The following is a 20,674-nucleotide window of genomic DNA, read 5'->3' as shown; positions in this document are numbered from 1 at the left end:
CTGTAAAAACTCGATTTGATGTTTTTTTAGAAGAATTAAGTGGACAGGACTGGTGACCTTTGTAGGGCTGAAATGGCCTGTTCTCATCCAGCTTGCTCTAATGTTCTCATAATTAACACTGCCAGAGACTGTGCCAAATCAGGCTGAGTGACTGCTCTTGTCAAGTGGTGCATATCCTGATGCACACAAACACAAACAGCACTCTGAAAGGGGTCAGATTGTATTCAGGGAGGCCACAAAAGCATAAATCAGTTGAAAACTCTGTGGAAATTTGGCCCTCAGCAACATTACTCTGTCCTTTGTGCATATGTAGTAAAAAGATATTGCAGTTGGTTTTCGTTTGGTCCACAGCCAGCTAAGTCCGAACACCCACCAGTTGTCAAAGGCTAAGGTAAATGCAAAATGTGGGTTTATGATGTTCTATAGGTGGACGTATTAAACATCTGGCAGTGGGCAGCAATGAATTCAACTCTGGCATTGTAGAGGGGTTCATTTGATGAACTTTCAACCTTTAGCAAGTGCTCAGTGTGTCGAGATCGGGTGAAGGTATTTTTATTAGGGGAAAATAAACAGGATCAGACAAATTGTTCATCAGTGTGTAACCAAAGGTGATGCATCACAGGAACATTAATGGAAGGAATTATTAAGGATAAGATTGAGCAACACCTGGCAAGGACAGGAGTTATTCTGAACAGTCAACATGGGTTCAGAAGAGTGAGGTCATGTTTTACTAACATGCTATAATTCTATGAGGAATGAACACAAGGATCTGATCAAAGTGGAGCATGCGATATTATTTATCTGGACTTTCAGAAAGCATTTGATAAGGTGCCACATGAGAGGTTGGGCATCAAACTAAAAGAAGTGGGAGTTCAGGGTGATGTTTTTAGATGGGTGCATAATTGGCTCAGACACAGGAAGCAGAGGGTGATGAGGGTGTGAGGAACCTCATCAGAACAGGCCGATGTTAAGGGTGGTGTCCAGCAGGGGTCAGTGCTAGGGCTACTGCTATTTTTAATATATAAAAATGATTTAGATAGGAATATAAGTAACAAGCTGGTTAAGTGTACAGATGATACCAAGACTGGTGGATTAGCAGATAATTTGGAATCCGTTAAATCATCACAGAAGGACTTGGACAGCACACAGGCTTGGGCAGATTTGTGGCAGATGAAATTTAATGTCAGTAAATGTAAAGAATGACACATAGGAAGTAAAAATGTTAGGTTTGAATACACAATGGGTGGTCGGAAAATCGAGAGTCCACCTTATGAGAAGCGTTTAGGAGTCGTAGTGGACTCTAAGCTATCAACTTCCTGACCGTGTTCAGAAGCCATTAAGAAGGCAAACAGAATGTCAGGTTATATAGCGTCTTGATGTGTGGAGTACAAGTCACAGGAGGTTCTGTTCAAGCTTTATAACACACTGGTGAGGCCTCATCTGGAGTACTGGGTGCAGTTTTGGTCTCCAGGCTACAAAAAGGACATAGCAGCACTAGAAAAGGTCCAGAGAAGAGCAACTAGGCTGATTCAGGGCTACAGGGGATGAGTTATGAGGAAAGATGAAAAGAGGTGAGCCTTTACAGTTTAAGGAAAAGAAGATTAAGAAGAGACCTGATTGAAGTGTTTAAAACTGTGAAGGGAATTAGTCGAGTGGATCGAGACGATGACGTAAAATGAGTTCATCAAGATCACATGGCCGCAGTTGGAAACTTGTTAAAGGTAAATTTCACACAAACATTAGGAAGTTTTTCTTTACACAAAGAACGATAGACACTTGGAATAAGTGACCAAGTAGTGTGGTGGACAGTAAGACGTTGGGGACTTTCAAAACTCGACTTGGAAGAAATAAGTGGATAGGACTGGCGAGCTTTGTTGGGCTGAATGGTCTGTTCTCGTCTAGAGTGTTCTAATGTTCTATTATAGGACTATTTAGATTAAGACAGGTCACCTGGTATTTTATTCGTTTGGTTTTAACCTTGAAGCTGATATTTCATCTGTTCATTGTCCTCATCTGTTAGCCAGTAAACATTTTTTATTTTAAGCCTGTACCAGTAGAAGTCCTGTGTGTTTGCTTTCTGAAATCTCCAGCTCTGTAGGAACTTACATTAAACATAAAAAAACACACACACAAAGAAATGTATTCTTTATAGATATGTGCTGGCTTCTTTTATCCTCTTTGTTGCTTGTAAGACATGTAAGTTTGACAAAAATCGCACAAGCGGTGCATGGAGCCAGTCACGCTGTTCACTTGAATTGTGAGTTCTATTGCAGTTTATCGTTTGGCACAGCCCCGAGTCATGTAAATGCTGGAAACTGAAACAGACTAACATCTTCTGACTTTTCCTTCCTTAATCTGACTGTGGTCATAACTTTCATCAGCTTGTGTTTTGTTGTTGGTTTACATATGTTGTATAAAATGTATAAAACTCCATACATCTATATATGTACATAAGTAAAGGAATGAATGCGTGTGTGTGTATGTGTTTGTTTATATAAAAATGTGTCTGTGTACTTTTTTATATTATGTATGTGTATGTCTAGTATGATAGTATATATTTGTGTGTATACATAGATCTGCAGTATATTATATATACCCACAAGTAGTGGCCAAAAAGGTATGCGATGGACACAAATTCTTTTGACAGACGTTGCTTTTTACACACGTCTACTTCATGAGGTAATCAAGCAATTTTATATTCCAGAATTATCTGGGCCATGTATAGAAAATGTCTACCAGACCTTCTGTCTTATAATTCTGGGCCTATCCATAGTGGCCTTACCTGGAATAGACGAAAGGAATCCTGCAGTTTACACACGTCAGATTTATATAAAATAAGAGAATGAACCTCATCCTCCACAATCTGTCCTTGGATAGATGGAACTGGCACCTTGGAACATGAAGTCTGGCAGATATTTTTCAATCACTTGGGGGCAAAGGAGGACATTACTACTGAAAAACGTTATCTTATGTTGCACCCTTCTATAGCGAGCACCGTTCAAGTATACAGTGTGTTTACTTACAGGTGATTTTGTACACTTGGAGCCCACCTAGATTTAGCAGCTTAATCAAAGGAGAACACTGACCCGGAAAACCTAGTGTGTAAAGTCCAGTCCACTAGACAACCCTGCATTTAAAGCTACATTAAAGTCAACCACTTCCACACAGAGGCCAACCTCAAATATTGGGGCAAAGTGACATGGCCAGTGTGGCTCCATCCATCTTGGCATAATTGAATCTTGTCCAAACAATACAGGGGATTCAGAACATACTGTATTCAGACTCCTTCACTTCCTGCACACTTCATTGTGTTGTCGAGTCCATTTTGAATAAGTAACTTTGCCATTTATGTCCATCAGTCTACATTCGATAACCCATAATGACAAAGCAAAAAGATGTTTTCAAAAAGGTTTGCAAGTTATTAAAAATCAAAAACTGAAGTCTCTCATTCCAAGAAGTATTCAGACCCTTAATTCAGTACTTTGGGGGAGCCCCTTTGACAGCAATTTCAGCTTGGAGTCTTCTTGGTAAGTCTCTACACGCTTTACACTCCTGGATTTGGGCAGTTTATCTCTGTCTTCCTGGCAGTTCCTCCTAAGCTTCATTTGGGTGGATGGAAAACGTCTTTAATCTGTCATCTCCAGGACTTTCCGCAGATGTTCTGTGGGTTTAAGTCGGTCTGAGACTTGTCCTGAAGGCACTCCAGTGTTGTCTTGGCCGTACGCTTTGTGCTGAAAGGAACACCATCTCCCCAGTATGAGGTGACAAACAATCCAGAGCCGGCTCTCTTTAAGGACCTCTCTGTATTTGACTGCATTCGTCCTTCCCTCATTACCTTCACCATCCCTGTCCCTGAACCCCCATATGATTATGCTACCACCACCATGCTGTTAGGCAGGTGATGAGCAGTGCCAGCTCTTTCCAAGACACAGTGCTTGGAGTTCTGCCCAAAGAGCCCAGTTTTTGTCTCATCAGACCAGAGATTCATTTCCCTCATGTTCTCAGAGTCCATATGCCTTTGACTCAAGACTGGCTCCGTCTACATGCCTGATTGATGGAGTGCTACTGAGATGATTATCCTTCTAACAGGTTCTCCCATCTCAGCAGAGGACTTTTGAAGCTCTGTCTGAGTGACCATTTGGATGCTTGGTTACCCACCTGTCCAAGGCCTTTCTTACCCAACTACTGAGTTTGGCCACACAGCCAAATCTAGGAAGAGTCCCAGTGGTTCCAAACGTCTTCCATTTTACAGTCATTGAACCCTCTGTGCTCCTGAGAACATTAAGCTTTAGAAATGGTTTTACCCCCATGGCTTGATTTATGCCTCAATGCAGTTTGATCACAAAGATCTATTGAGAGTTTGGCTTAGTTCACGGCTTAGTTTTTGTCCTGAAATGCCAGGTGAGACTTAGGACTTTCTATACCCAGGCACATGTGTGCCTTTCTAAATGACTTCCAAACAATTCAGTTTGCCACAGATGGACTCCAGTCAAGTCCTAGAAACGTCTCCAGTAGAATTCAAGCAAACAGGAGGTACGTCAAAGAGTCTGAAAGCGTCTAGGAGTGAGAGATTTTGGTTTTTGATTTTTTAAGAACTTTTGAAAACACTTCTGAAAACATGGTGTCACTTTGTCACTATGGATTACTGAATGTAGAATGGCAGGCAAAATGTCAAATGTAGATAGATAGATAGATAGATAGATAGATAGATAGATAGATAGATAGATAGATAGATAGATAGATAGATAGATAGATAGATAGATAGATAGATAGATAGATAGATAGATAGATAGATAGATAGATAGATAGATAGATAGATAGATAGATAGATAGATAACTTTATTAATCCCAAGGGGAAATTCACATACTCTAGCAGCAGCATACTGATAAAGAAAATATTAAATTAAAGAGTGATAACAATGCAGGTATAACAGACAATAACTTTGTATAATGTTAACGTTTACCGCCCCCGGGTGGAATTGATGAGTCACATAGTGTGAGGGAGGAACGATCTCCTCAGTCTGTCAGTGGAGCAGGACGGTGACAGCAGTCTGTTGCTGAAGCTGCTCCTCTGTCTGGAGATGATCCTGTTCAGTGGATGCAGTGGATTCTCCATGATTGACAGGAGTCTGCTCAGCGCCCGTCGCTCTGCCACAGATGTCTAACTGTCCAGCTCCATACCTACAATAAAGCCTACCTTCCTCATCACTTTGTCCAGGCGTGAGCCGTCCCTCTTCTTTATGCTGCCTCCCCAGCACACCACCGCGTGGAAGAGGGCGCTCACCACAACCGTCTGATAGAACATCTGCAGCATCGTATTGCAGATATTGAAGGAACAGTAGCAGGATTTGAACCCTCAACCTCAGAGCTTGAAGTCCAAAGTCTTAACAGCTTGACCACACTGCCTGCTGAATCTAAATCCATAACACAGTAAAATGTGCAGAAAGTGGAGGGGCCTCAATACCATCTCAATCCACTGTACATACTGTAATGTCACCACTTGGGTGATCAGCACTCCATGTACTGGTTTATTGCTGCAAAAGCATTCCATGACTTCCATATTGCTTGATTTTTGGAGCTGGAGCATCAGCAACAATGAAGACCACTTAGTGGTTTGTGAAGTGTAGATGCTAGGGTGATTTCTGCCTGGGATTCTGAGGGTGGTAAATCATTAAACAGGGGTACCAGTGTTTCCCCCTGCCGCGATACACAAAGCTGAATGACCAAGTTAACTGTGAGTTATTTCAGTGCTGAGCATTAGAAGAATTAAAGAATTCAGTTCAAGAATTGTGAATTTCCCATTGGGATTAATAAAGTATCTATCTATCTATCTATCTATCTATCTATCTATCTATCTATCTATCTAGAAGCGACTTTTATGCCACACCACCTGCACTTCAGGACAGGTCATCCACGTGAAGCTATGCATGTTCAGGCCCAGCCACCACTTGGATGGGAGACCAACCAGGAAAAGCTTGGATTTCTGCTGGAAGTTGTGTTGGAGAGGTCAGCAGGGGACGCTTACCCTGTGGTCTGTGTGTGGATCCCAATGCCCCAGTGCAGTGACCAGGACACTGTGCTTTAAAAATGGTGCTGTCCTTCAGATGAGGCATAAAACCGAGGTCCTTACCTCTCTGTGGTCATGAAAGATCCCTGGGTGTCTTTAATAAAGAGTAGAGTCCTGGCTGAATTGTTCACCACGGTCTAGTCATTCTGGCCCCCTAATCATCTCCTGTCACTAATTGGCTAACTATCTCTCACTCTTTCACCACCTAACAGCTAGTGTGCGATGAGCATATAAAATGGCTGCCTTTGCATCATCCAGTGGGTGCCACACTTCAGTAGTGGTTGACGTGGCTCCCCACTCACTATGTTTTGAGTAGTGAGAAAAGCTCTATATAAATGTAAACAATTATCCTTATTAATTGTTGAGGATGGACTGTCGGATCTCCACAGCTCAGGATATTTGCAATGAACCATCCTTCGCCATGTTCGCCATGCTTTGTGGCCCTATACTTAGTTTAATCTTAAATGACACTGAGTCCTTGGCGCCAGCAGTCAAAGGTTCTGACGTTGGACTTATCTTGGCGCGTACCACTCCACAGAAGACTTGACCAATGCTTCTCACTGCTTTGCCTTCATTCTGTGTTCTGGCTTGCCTTCAAAGATGACCCAGTGCTCATATGCTTGGTTACCCAGTGATATTCAGAGGTCGATGGTGAAGTTCTCCTGCCTCTACAGAGCAGACCTGAAGCCACTGGAACCTTTTTGAGGTCCCTGGATCCTCATTTATTTGATTGGCTCCATTCATCCATTGATAGGCAACACAACCTGCAGGATTCTCGACACTGTTAGATATTATTCCACACTGTTCTGGTGGCACACGTCAAGTCACTTCAATGTTGAGTTTGCAACTTTTTGGCCTCTACTTGTACATTTATTTATACAGTTAACTTGTTTAAATGTTTTACTAGACTGTAAATTAACCAGGTACCTCATTATCTAACCATAGACTCCCTAGATGATGCTAAGAAATTGTTATTGTTTTTTTCCTTTTAATGAAATCGTCTCCATGTTGCTAAGAGCCGCTTGTTCACCAGTGTTTGTAAATAAAGCTCTGTTCCATTCTTTCAGAGGTGTGTTCAGTGGACTGTGGCACTCATGGTGTCTGTATGAATGGAGCATGCCGTTGTGAAGAAGGTTGGACTGGCATTGCATGTGATCAGCGGGTCTGTCACCCCCGCTGTGTAGAGCATGGGACCTGCAAAGATGGAAAGTGTGAATGCAGAGAGGGCTGGAATGGAGAACACTGCACCATCGGTAGGCAAACGCCAAGCAACAGATCAGGCACATACTATTTTATATTAACAACCAATCTTTTGAGGGTCTTAGAGGGACAGCTTATGCTTCCAGTGCCTCAGTTTGTGTCAAATTTTATTATCTTAAATAAAGGGGGACTTTTTGAACGTGAAAGGGTTTTGGATGTGATTGCAGCCTTAATTATTGAATTATTGCTGTCCTGAAAAGTTAACTCTTAAGTTTGGCACAGGAGAGCAAGACAGCTAAGCCCAAGTCACTGTGTGGATTTGAAACTGTATAGCCATATTATTTCTTCTGTACAGCACCTGTACCATTATTGCAAAAGGCCTGTGGCGTAGCTAGGGGTGGGCGGAGGGGGCGGTCCGCCCCGAGCGGCACATTTTTGGGGGCGGCATTATTGTCCAAAAGGCTCAGTACAATTCGTGTGCAAAGCAGCAGCTTTCGGAAAAATATCACTCCTGAATGAGAAAAGTAAAATTCTCTGATTTTTATGCACAAATGCTTCAAAAATAATTTTCAGACTGTCTTTCTGTGACGGCATCAGATACAGCAGTTGACATTTATGAGGCAATAACAAAAATAAATATAAACTTTACACCGAGAATAATTTCTAAAAAGATAAACAACTAATTCACAGTTTATCATTTTGTTTCGTTATCAATCCGATTGCATTCTTGCTCTGCGCAGAAAACATCCCCACCTATCACTTGTACACTACACTGGTTCTGGTTTTCGCATCGTAATTATATTAGAGCACGGCTTATCAGTGCGTGACCCAGTGGCGTATCTGGGGGCGGTCCGTCCCTGGCGGCACATTTTTGGGGGCGGCATTATTGGCCAAAAGGCTCAGAACACTTCACGTGTAAGCAGCTGGGTTCGGAAAAATATCAGTCATGAATGAAAAACGTCAAATTCTCTGATTTTCATCCACAAATGCTTCAAAAATCATTTTCAGACGGTCCTTCTGTGACGGCATCAGACACGGCAGTCCATATTTATGAAGCAATAACAAAAATAAACAGAAACATTACACCGATAATAATTTCTAGGAAGATAAACAATTAATTCACAATGTATAATTTCGTTTCGTTAACAGTCTGAATGCGTTCTTGCTCATCCCCACCTATCGCTTGTACACTACACCGGTTCTGGTTTTCGCAACGTAATTAGGCCTATATTAAACTAATAATCAGAACATGGCTTATCAGTGCGTCTGTACTATATTCTTGTCTAGTTGATGCTTATAAATAATTATATGTGAAAAAATATTGCTGTTTCTCTATATATAAATAAATATATGCAAAATGTATCTTAATTTTTCTCCATACGTCTGTTTAAATAGGTTAACATATTCAGATATGTTGGAGTGCGGCAAATTGAAGCCCCACCACGCCCCAAGTGGCGCGAACTCCAGCTACGCCACTGAGTGCGTCTATGCTACATTCTGGTCTAGTTATAAATAATTATATGTGAAAAATTATTGCTGTTTCTCTATATATGAATAAATCATGCAAAATGTATCTTATTTTTTCTCTATATGTCATTTTTAATTTACTATTTAAATAGGTTAACATATTCATATATGTTGGAGAGCGGGCAAATTGAAGCCCCGACCCGCCCCGCCCCGCCCCGAGCAGCACGAACTCGAGCTACGCCACAGCAAAAGGCACTTTATGAAAATTATGAGTCTCCTATTATGTTGAAAATAAGTGACCCCTATAGGTACCTGATGAAGGGGCCTTAACTGCCTGGAAAGTTTGCATTTGTAATCTATTTAGTTAGCCAATAAAAGGTGCCATTTCACCCTATTTTCTCCTCTATAGGGTACGGCTCAGTACAAATCGTTTGCAAAGCAGCAGCTTTCGAAATATATCACTCCTGAATGAAAAAAGTAAACTTCTCTGATTTTTATGCACAGATGCTTCAAAAATAATTTTCAGACTGTGCTTCTGTGACGGCATCAGACACAGCAGTTGACATTTATGAGGCAATAACAAAAATAAACATAAACTTTACACCGAGAATAATTTCTAAGAAGATAAACAACTAATTTACAATTTATCATATCGCAAATTGAAGCCCCGCCCCGCCCCGAGTGGCGCGAACTAGACCCCTGTAGGTGCCTGATGAAGGGGCCTTAGCTGCCTCGAAAGCTTGCATTTGTAATCTATTTAGTTAGCCAATAAAAGGTGTCATTTCACCCAATTTTCTCCTCTATAGGGTACGGGTCAGATTGACTCACGCTGTTTACATGAAGTCAAAAACAGGAGGAGTCACACTACAACATCTAAACTTTTATTATCGATTTCCAGAACGATGAAATATGGAAACTTATTAAAGATACACTATAATTATAATTAGGCGGAGTGGCGGCTCTGAGGCTAGGGATCTGCACTGGCAATCGGAAGGTTGCTGGTTCGAATCCCGTAAATGCCAAAAGGGACTCTTCTCTTATTCGCTGCGCCCAATTGACGTCACCCTTTTGAAGCTCGCCTTTATTTACGCGCGCCTTTATTCGGCGCTCAATTGAGGTCGCCCTTTTGAAGATCGCTTTTATTTATGTGCGGTTTTATTCGCCGCGCCCAATTGAGGTCGCCCTTTTGAAGGTCGCCTTTATGTGCGCGCCCTTATTGACGGATACCCTCTTGTCTGTTGGGCTCTTGACCTGCAATTGCTAAGTGCTTTGAGTAGTGAAAAAAGCGCTATATAAATGCAAAGAATGATTATTCATAAACATTTTCTTTCTCACAAACTGTGGCATTTTCCACAGTTTATTGGATTGTAATTTGTATTTTGTTAGAATTTCACCTTTCACTGAATTCACCTTCACATTACTCCCCACATGATGAGCACAATGTCAGTGGGTGCTTTTTGCCGGTAGTTCTCCTGCGCTGATCACGCACGCTGCCGGTCTTCTTGAGAGCTGCAGACCTGGCATCGTTTTCGTTTATTGTCATTGCCTATGCCCACTGGATCTATTTCTTATTAATTCCATGTGGGTCTGGAAATACCAGCTTGTACTCTAGTCACAGGTGGATTTTTAGAGTGAAAAGTGCTTTGCCAAGCTCCTTAATGAAGATCCGACATTGGTGCAGTTATTCCATTGCCAGTTGATCTCATACGAATTGTAAGCAGAAACGTCTAAAAAATACAGAAAAAAAAGAAAAATAAGTCCTTGATTGGTCATTTGATCACATTGGGCTTGAACTGAAATGCAGTACACTCGCAAGCAGCTCCTATGAAATGCGATACGTTTGCTTTGCCTTTAGTTATGCGATGTATCGACTTGAATTAAAACGCAATACAAAAGCAACACGAGAACTGCGTGCTGTAGTGAAAAACAATCGATCGTTTGGTTGGTGTGTGTTTTTAATTAAGAGATGTACCAAAATGAAGTGCGCCACGTGCCTTCAATTACATGGAATTTCGTTTAATTTTTACACAAACAGTCTCCCAAATAGGACGGCCCATTGTGTGCCCTGCGCTCACGTACAGTTAGGGTTTCCTTTCCCTGAGGTGCAGGTCTTTGTAGCACATCAAGGCCAAATCGGCTCCCTATGCTGCCTGTTGAATTCTGCTCCTTTTTCTTGTCGTCAACTTTGCGTTTTATTTATTTTTATAATAAGGCTGTTGAGAAAGCACCATCTCCCGCATGAAATACAGCTCACTTGTGTGCTTTCCTTAACTTATACTAATTTATTAAATTGTTTTTGTTTTTTTTTCTAAATTCACTTGTTAGTGATGAATAAACTATTTTGGCTGCAAATCAAAACCATAATGGTGACACTCTTGACTAAAGGATGCTGACTTGATTTCCCTGGACATGTCTGTGTGTAATCTTTGCCTTTTATGGTGGGGGTGGTGGTTGGGTTGGGTCTGGGCAACAGAATTATCAGTTTCATTTGTGGGTTGGCTAGTGAATGAAGATGGAGCCGCTGCAGGTGTATGCTGTCCCTTTAAGGTGCACTTCGCTTTGCCCTCCTTTATGTGAAAAATAAAGGTGTACTATTTTTTTTTCTTATTATTAAATATATTTCTACCTCTAAGTGTTCCTCCAGCATGATGCTACCTTGGATATACTTTCAATTTTTGGGGTCTTTGATGTACCCTCAGCTGCTGCAAACAACACAAGCGAAGCGCACCACTTGCTTTTAACAGACCTTTCATTTTACGCTGGGAATATGGATGCTTGAATCCTAGCAGGCACTTGTCTGTAAGAGCTACTTTAACGTTAAAGTGCACAAATAAGCACAGATTTCACATTAGCTTGCTTTTTGTGCACAATGAGCTCGAGAGATGTACAAAACCCCTGCGAAGCCCCCTAACCCGTAATCACGCGTCTTAACAGCCGCTACTTCTAAAGCGTCTCGCTACTGTCTTTGGCAAACAAAGGCACAATGTGGGCTTGGCCGCTTATTTCCCAGCTTCCCAATGTTCCCCGTCTGAATTCTGTTTGTGATAGTTAATGGATCATGAAAGACCACCTCAAGCCAGCTCTATTATAACGCTGCCGCGGAAGCCTTCAAATTTGCATGTGTACTTAAAAGCTAATGGAATAGTTTTATGGATACAATGCGGTTGCACTTTCTGCAATGCAAATGGCCCTTGCTCATGCGGGGTTAGTGGAAAGGATCAATTTGTCTTATTTATACATTTCAGCATCGGATCAATTTTAAGCTCTTAATATTCACGTTTCTTGTTTTAGGGTTATATTTACATCACATTTCTAGAAATGCTTTTTCAATTGTGTCCTTGCTAATGTCATCATAGAGCACTCCTCGCGCGTGTAATGTCCGTCTTAAACAGGGCGGCCGTAATGTCCGTATAGTCGGTTTCAAGCGGCTGGGATTGTGCTTTTATTCCGGGTGGGATCTTGCACAGTTTTGGGTGCAAGTAATATTCAAGACATTTCACCAGTCTGATAGTCTGATAGTTCAACTCCATTGGAGTTAGCCAATATAATATAATATATATATATTATTAAGGTGACCATCTGTTCCCGTTTTCCGGGGACAGTCCCCTTTTTCGGACAACTGTCCCCACTCAGAAACATGTCCCCGTTTTGTCCCCGGTTTAAGATTTCGTCTCCGGTTTCAGCTGGTTCACTTTTTGGAATGTATCTCATCACCACGATAATTTGAACTCGGCGCGCGTGCGCGGTGTTTTGACTGAGGTTATGCTTTACCGCATCCTGCAACTTTGGCGAGAAATCACGTGATAAGTTTTCGCTTTGTACTCTGTAGTATTTATCGTCCCTACTCGTGATCTGTAGATTCTAAGAGAGGCTCGCCGTGCTCTACCTCTAATTAACATTAAAATTAAAGGATGCTTATGTGTTACAAATGATTATTTTACAGTTTTGGACGCATCACGGTGTCAATTTCGACATTTTTGAAGATGCCAGGAAAAAAAACATGTAAATTATAAGTAAATGGAATTGTAAGTTTAATGTCCATACAAAAAATTTTGTTTCTTGAACTGATGCAGACTACAGAATGTATTTATGATTTACAAAATTGTCCACATTTCAAGTCCTTGAACGATCTTGCTTTAAGTTTTGCTTGTTCGTGTACGCTAGCGCGTCGTAATGAAACTGCATTTTCACAACCAGGCATGAATTCTTCTCGAGATGTATGTAGTCAACGCTCAAGTAGCATCTCTCCCCCAAACACCCCCCACCCCCACCCCCATGTCCCCGGATTGGCCCAAAAAAATTATGGTCACCTTATATATATATATATATATATATATATATATATATATATATATACATACACTTCCACGTGCCATCTTTGTCGTAGGCATTGGAGTCACAATGGTGTCCAGACATGTAGGAGACACCATAAATGATCTTTGTAAATAATTAGAATGTATTATACTGTAAATATTAACCATTTGCCCTCATATCCCATTCCCTTTTACTTGCTCCCAAGCCCTTTGCCATTGAATAGATGCACTAAATGACAGATTCTTGTAAATCTTGCTTTAATTTTAAATATTTTGAATTCAGCTGCAACCACATACTTCCCTGTGCAGCCTGTTACTTTATTCTGAAAGAGTGATACACTTGAGAAATTAACTAAAAATGTCAATTATGTTTTTGGCCAATGCTTGCACAATGCCAATAAGATGAAGTGCCCACAAGGGGAGATATGAGAAGGCATATTTTTAGATATTTTATACTGGCCCTGTTTTTTCCCTTTTCTATAAATACAGTATATCCCAATCCAGGTTCCTGCACTAATATTCTTTCTAATGAGCAGTTTTGCACTTTTTAATGCTTTTTTTTTTTTGACTATGTTTCTCAATCGTAAAATGTTTTGTTTTTAATGCAGACTTTTTGGATAAAATTAAAAAAGGTATTGTACCCCTTTGCACTGTGTTTACCTAGCAGATGTAGGTAGCTTTGTAGACTAGAAAAAGCAGCGCATAGTTCACTGAAACTATGCATTAGATTTGTGGTGTACTGTAGTGCTGTGGTCTGCTATGTCAAGTACAACCTGGGAGGAACGTGCTTTGTGTCACGCCTGGTGGGTCACTCTTCCTAACCTTAACTGGTGTCTTTTGCAATGAGTGGGTTCACAAAATGAATGGTGAAGGTCAAAAAAGTAAACATGTTATTAACTCTAATGGAATAAGCAGGCATTGGTGAGTGGATGGATACAAAAGGAAATCAAGCATATTGCTTAGGCTTTGAAATCATTGGTTAGTTACACATCTTCATTCGGCAGGATTTACCAAAGGATCTGCCGAGAGCGGACATCTGTGCTGACGCACCGGGGTGAGCGTGTCGGAATGGAGCAGAAGACAAACAGAGTGGCTAGCCATCACAACGGAAGGGCACAGAATATATAATATGATATCATTTAATATGGGACGAGCTCATTAGTGCAGCATGCTGCATTGCCACCCCACATTTGGATTGCTTCTTGTGTTGAATCCACACCTGTGTGCACATCCTTACTCCATACGTGTTCGTTTTCTTCAGATGCTCCAGTCTGCTCTCACATCCCAAAGACCTGCACGTTAGCTGGGTGGGCTGATCAAAATGGTCCAAGAAAACCGAATGAGAATGAGTCACACGTGCAGTGGCAGCAGACCACCAGCAATGAGAAAAATGTTAAACCAAAACTAACTAAAGCCCCAGGAGCCAATGCATTGGAATAACTTGAAATAAATAATGCTGTATGGATTCAGCGCAATAGAAATACTGTAGCACTTTGATTAAAGAGGAAGGGCCAGTCACATTCTCCCCTCAAAGAGTGGGAATACAATGTAGTAAGCACAGCATTGTCCATTCACCTAAGTGTTCGCTACATAACCTTCATCAGGATAACCAGTTTTAAACAGCAAAATCAATAATTAATAGTATGAACAATACCAAGATCATTTCTTTTATTACTCAGTTTTATTTTTTACGCCAGAATTAAATAACCTGATGTATTTTATTTTAATGTCATCCCTGCCAAAAATAGATATTATTATTATTATTATTCATGATAATATATTAATAAGGCTTCCTATCATTAATATGAAATATTATATTACTAGATATGAGATATATTATTAGATATTACTATTATTATGAAATTAATTACATTTCCTACCATTATGAGGTAGATTATATTATTATTATTATTCATAATAATATATTAATAAGGTTTCCTACCATTAATATGAGATATTATATTACTAGATATGAGATATTATATTATTAGATATTACTATAATTATGAAACTAATTAAATTTCTTACCATTATAAGGTAGATTATATTATTATTATTATTATTATTCATGTCCTGCGGTGGGTTGGCACCCTGCCCGGGATTGGTTCCCTGCCTTGTGCCCTATGTTGGCTGAGATTGGCTCCAATAGACCCCCGTGACCCTGTGTTCGGATTCAGCGGGTTGGAAAATGGATGGATGGATGGATTATTATTCATAATAATATATGAATATGGTTTCCTATCATTAATATGAGATATTATATTATTAGATATTTCTATTATTATGAAATTGATTACATTTTCTACCATTATGAGGTACATTATATTATTATTATTATTATTATTATTATTGTGTTATTCATAATAATATATTAATAAGGTTTCCTAGCATTAATATGAGCTATTATATTATTAGATATTACTATTATTGTGAAACTTATTAAATTTTTTACCATTATGAGGTATATTAAATTATTAGATATCACTATTATTATGAAATTAATTAGATTACCTACCATTATGTGATTATATTATTATTATTTTTATTTATTATTGTGAAGTTTGTAAAGTTTCCTAGCATTAATCTATAATAGACAGACATATAATATAGTAATAATAATAAATAATTTTATAACATATGTAGTTTCCTAGAACTAATATGAGATTGATTATATTATTAATATTATTTTTAGCAGTAGTAATATTTATTAGGAATTTTGTAAAGTTTCCTAATATTAATATGTAATAAACTGACAGATTGTAGAATATATTAATAATAATAATAATATGAATTTATTATTATTATTATTATTATTATTATTATTATTATTATTATTATTATTATTATATATCTGTCAGTCTATTACATATTAATATTAGGAAACTTTACAAAATTCCTAATAAATATTACTACTACTTTTACTAATGCTAAAAATAATAATAATAATAATAGTGATAATAATAATATAATCTGTCTCCTATTAATTATAGGAAACTTTTTGAATTTTATATTATTATTATTATTATTATTATTATTATTATTATTATTAAGTTTCCTAGATTTATTAGGATTATATTATTGGTAGTAGTAATAGTAGTAGTAGTAGTATTTACTGTGAAGTTTGTAAAGTTTTCTAACATTAATATGTGATCGATAGATGTTGTTATTATTACAGTAGTTATTATTATTACTAAGAAATTCATAAAGTTTCCTATCACATAGATAGATAGAACCTTTCCTGAAATAAATTGCAGGATTGCAGCATCAGACAAAGAAGGTACAAACATACAGCACATATAATAAGAATTATAATAATCTTTAAGCACACGAACAGAGTAAAAATACACACAAGAATTTTAGTGTGTTAATTAACAAGGTGTAGATGTTCCCTAAGTGTAAATTCTTAAACGAATTGCACATACTTATCAGTTACACTTTCGCAGTACAGGATGTCAATGCACCGTAATCTGTTAAGATGCCAGCTTTACCAGCTCAGTGCTGTCCAGCACACAGACCACCTCGGGCCGAGTTGTAACTCGTTTTACAGCCTGATGGCCGACATCACATGGCGCTCCTTGATCGTTGCACTGGTCTCAGTCTCTTACTGAAGGTGCTCCTCTTGTAGACCTAATAAGCGTCGTTGTCCAGGACAGTAAGCAGCTTGTTGAGTGACATTCTGTTCTACAACTGACTCCAGCCTCATATAGTGTGCTGTAATCCACTTTAATAAAAGACTCAAGTGTGTGTGTCTATGTGTTTATCTGGTTGCTGTGTCTCTGTCATTCCAACAGATGGCGCACCACACACATTAGTATTGCTTTTCCGCTAACAGAGACATGCATTGAGAGCAGCGTATGGTGTGTGCAGTCCTCACCATAACATGTAGTGTAAAAGATGGATTGATGGCCAGTCTAATATTCAAGGGAGTTTATTCTGCTCTTTGTCAGGACACAGTAGACTGCCATGACAACATGGTGAGGACTGTCCTTTATTTATTTATTTATTTATTTTATTTTATTTTTTTTTAACAGGTCATCTGTTCTTCTCACATATGCTAATTATGGGATTTATCAAAGTGCATTACAACTGGAAAAAATTAATATGTATGTTCCTGCAGATGATTATTGGCTAATTATTCTTTTAGAAATTAGTTTAAAGAATTTACATGGAAGTTTTTATTTGAATTCTCATTAGACATTTTGATTTTTTTCCCCATTCAGTGTAATTTTATCAAATTTTGAAGATCACTCACCTTACATGAGAACATTAATAGGATATTAAAGGAGCTAATTAAAAAATAAAAAAAAAACCTGCTTTCAGATAAGCCTTACATTTATTTTTGGCGTCCTTTCACTAGCCTTTAGCATAAAAATAAGGGAAAAGGACGAAGTGTTCAACTGCTTATTTAGAGTTTGCCATAAGCAAATATCCAAAAACTTGATCACTATGTATATTTTAATCAAAATGTTTAAGACTGAGGCTGTATTACTGTTAGCACATGTTGTAATGAGTTTTGAAAACGGAGGGTCATATTTGAATTCTAACAAAGCATTTGTAAATGAAGTGATATTTCCTATTTAAAAGCTAGAGATAACGTTTTCAAAGCTCATTACAGTTGTAAGCATGCAAAGAAGCAGAAAGTGTGATTCGTAAATTCTAACTTTTGTTTTGTAGGATGAAGGTAAGGCAATGCCGGCTGCAGCTTTTTTTTGCTTCCCTAAGCAAAAGTGAAAATGTCGCCCAAAAACCGCAGAGCCGTAAGCACGTTATTGTGGATCGAAGCATGTGGGTGGGGAGTTTGATGGGGTGGTCTCCCTTCTTGGAGAGCGAGTCGTATATCGAAGACTGGTTCGTCCCCTTGAGGGTTCACACGAGGACGTCGGATCGAAGACCTGTGGGGGGAATGGGGTGGAGTGAGGAGGAGATTGAGGGAATGGCACCACAGATAACCCGACGCCACTAGGTGCCCATTCAGTTTGCCTATACGTTGGAATTGGCCTTGACATAAGGAAGAACGTAATAAACGCTGAAACACTAAGATGGTTATGTTAGCGGAGGAGCCCCGACTCTCATCCTCCTCTGTAGTTATTTTCTTTGCTTGAGATTGGCTTGTTTTCCTCTTTCATGGGACGTTGTTGTGTATTGGTTTTTGGCATAACGTCCATTGGTGGACCTACATTCTTGGGGCCGTAAAGCTTGAACTGTGTTGTTGGGGCCTTTACAACCAGCAGTGAGGTCTGGCTAACCACTGTTATCTTCTTCAATGGGGTTGCTTCCATCCATCCATTATCCAACCTGCTGAATCCGAACACAGGGTCATGGGGGTCTGCTGGAGCCAATCCCAGCCAACACAGGGCACAAGGCAGGAACCAATCCCAGGCAGGGTGCCAACCCACCACAGGACACACACAAACACACCCACCCAAGCACACACTAGGGCCAATTTAGAATCACCAATCTACCTAACCTGCATGTCTTTGGACTGTGGGAGGAAACCTACGCAGACACGGGGAGAACATGCAAACTTTACGCAGGGAGGACCTGGGAAGCGAACCCAGGTCCCTAGGTCTCCCAACTGTGAGGCAGCAGCACTACCCATTGCGCCACCGTGCCGCTCCAACACCATCCATCCATCCATTATCCAACCCACTATATAATAATAATAATAATTCATTACATTTATATAGCGCTTTTCTCAGTACTCAAAGCGCTATCCACACAGGGAGGAACCGGGAAGCAAACCCACAAACTTCCACAGTCTCCTTACTGCAAAGCATCCTAACTACAGGGTCACGGGGGTCTGCTGGAGCCAATCCCACCCAACACAGGGCGCAAGGCAGGAAACAAAACCCGGGCAGGGCTCCAGCCCACCACAGGGCACACACACACACACACACCAAGCACACATTAGGGAGAATTTAGAATCGCCAGTGCACCTAACCTGCATGTCTTTGGACTGTGGGAGGAAACCCACGCAGACACGGGGAGAACATGCAAACTCCACGCAGGGAGGACCTGGGAAGCAAACCTGGGTCTCCTAACTGTGAGGCAGCAGCGCTACCCACTGCGCCACCGTGCCGCCCGCTTCACAACACTTCACCACAAATTTTTTTTTTTTTTACAACTTTAACTACTACATCTGAGATATTAATTAAAACTGTGGTACTGAATTACACTGTGTAGTTAATCTTTTTTAAAAACCCCTTCTCTTATAGCAGGTACCCAAAATTTTTAAGCAATGAGAACTAAAGTTGCATCTGGGGACCCTCTAGGATTAGGGGCCCTGAAGATTAAGCTTCATTAGTTGTATAGTAGTTCCACCCTTTCATATGCCTTTAAATAATAATAATAATAATGAAAAAGTAACCCCCCCCACATAAAAAAAATTAATGTAGTGCATGGCACTGTGTCTTTTTATGCTTTCATTTTTTCCCTAGTAGGTCACCACATGAATTCTTGCTTTTTGCTACTGGTTTTGCTTCCTCCTATTTGTCCTTACTAAAAATAGCAACTGGTCAAAGGTTACATCTGCTCCTCCCTCCCCGACACGCTGGATCCTCTCCAATTTGCTTACAGAGCAAACAGATCGACAGAGGATGCCATTGCGCTGACAATAAACACTGCCCTCACCCACCTGGAAAGAGGAAATTCATATGTAAGAATGCTGTTGATAGATTACAGCTCGGCATTCAACACCATCATCCCCTAAAAACTCGTCTTGAAGCTTGACGACCTTGGGTTGGGGACAACCATCTGCAGATGGATTTTCTCTTTCCTGACAAACAGGCCCCAGGTGGTGAGAGTCGGCAAACACACGTCCTCATCACTCATTTTAAACACAGGAGCGCCGCAGGGCTGTGTGCTTAGCCCCCTCTTGTATTCCTTGTTCACCCACGACTGTGTTGTAAAACATGGCACAAACACCATCATCAAGTTTGCAGACGACACAACTATCATAGGCCTTATCACTGACAACGATGAGACGGCCTACAGAGAGGAGGTGCTGGCATTGAGTAATTGGTGCCTGGATAACAACTTGTCTCTTAATGTCAGCAAAACCAAGGAGATGATCGTGGACTATCGAAAACAACAAGGCAGAGAACACCAGGCCGTCTACATCAGCGGCATAGAAGTTGAAAGGGTTAACAGCTTCAAGTTCCTCAGAGTAAACATCACCGAGGATCTCTCGTGGACCCTTCACATAGACACTGTGGTTAAGAAAGCTCGCCAGCGGCTCTACTTCCTGAGGAGGCTGAGGAAGTTTGGCATGAATGCCAACATCACCTCAAACTTTTACAGGAGTGTGGTCGAGAGTCTGCTGACGGGCTGCATTACCGTGTGGTATGGGAGCTGCTCTGCCAGCAGCCGGAAATCTCTACAGAGAGTGGTGAAGGCAGCAGAGCACATCACGGGCAAGAGTCTTCCTGCCATTGAAGACATTTACCTCCATCGGTGCCTGCGTAAGACAAGCAGCATCATAAAGGACCACAGCCTTCCAGCACGCCAGCTGTTCTCCTTGTTACCGTCTGGCAGACGATACAGGAGTCTGGCTGCTCGGACTACAAGACTTAAGAACAGTTTTTACCACCAGGCCATTCGACTCCTCAACAGCAACACCTGAACACTT

At 40.3% G+C, this 20,674-nt stretch overlaps 1 protein-coding gene across 5 annotated transcripts in view; it reads left to right on the top strand.

The window, feature by feature from the left end:
- The window catches only part of tenm2b (teneurin transmembrane protein 2b), a 1,820,998-nt gene that overhangs the window by 1,575,369 nt on the left and 224,955 nt on the right, over positions 1 to 20,674 (top strand). For all 5 annotated transcript variants that reach the window (XM_051934201.1, XM_051934200.1, XM_051934199.1 and 2 more), the window contains one exon: positions 7,135 to 7,320. In XM_051934201.1, the coding sequence (XP_051790161.1) occupies positions 7,135 to 7,320 (186 nt within the window). The remainder of the gene's footprint in view (positions 1 to 7,134; positions 7,321 to 20,674) is intronic.

The sequence above is a fragment of the Erpetoichthys calabaricus genome, chromosome 11 (assembly GCF_900747795.2).
Source record: "Erpetoichthys calabaricus chromosome 11, fErpCal1.3, whole genome shotgun sequence".
Taxonomy (NCBI): Eukaryota; Metazoa; Chordata; class Cladistia; order Polypteriformes; family Polypteridae; genus Erpetoichthys; species Erpetoichthys calabaricus.
This window is presented reverse-complemented; position numbering and strand designations above follow the sequence as displayed.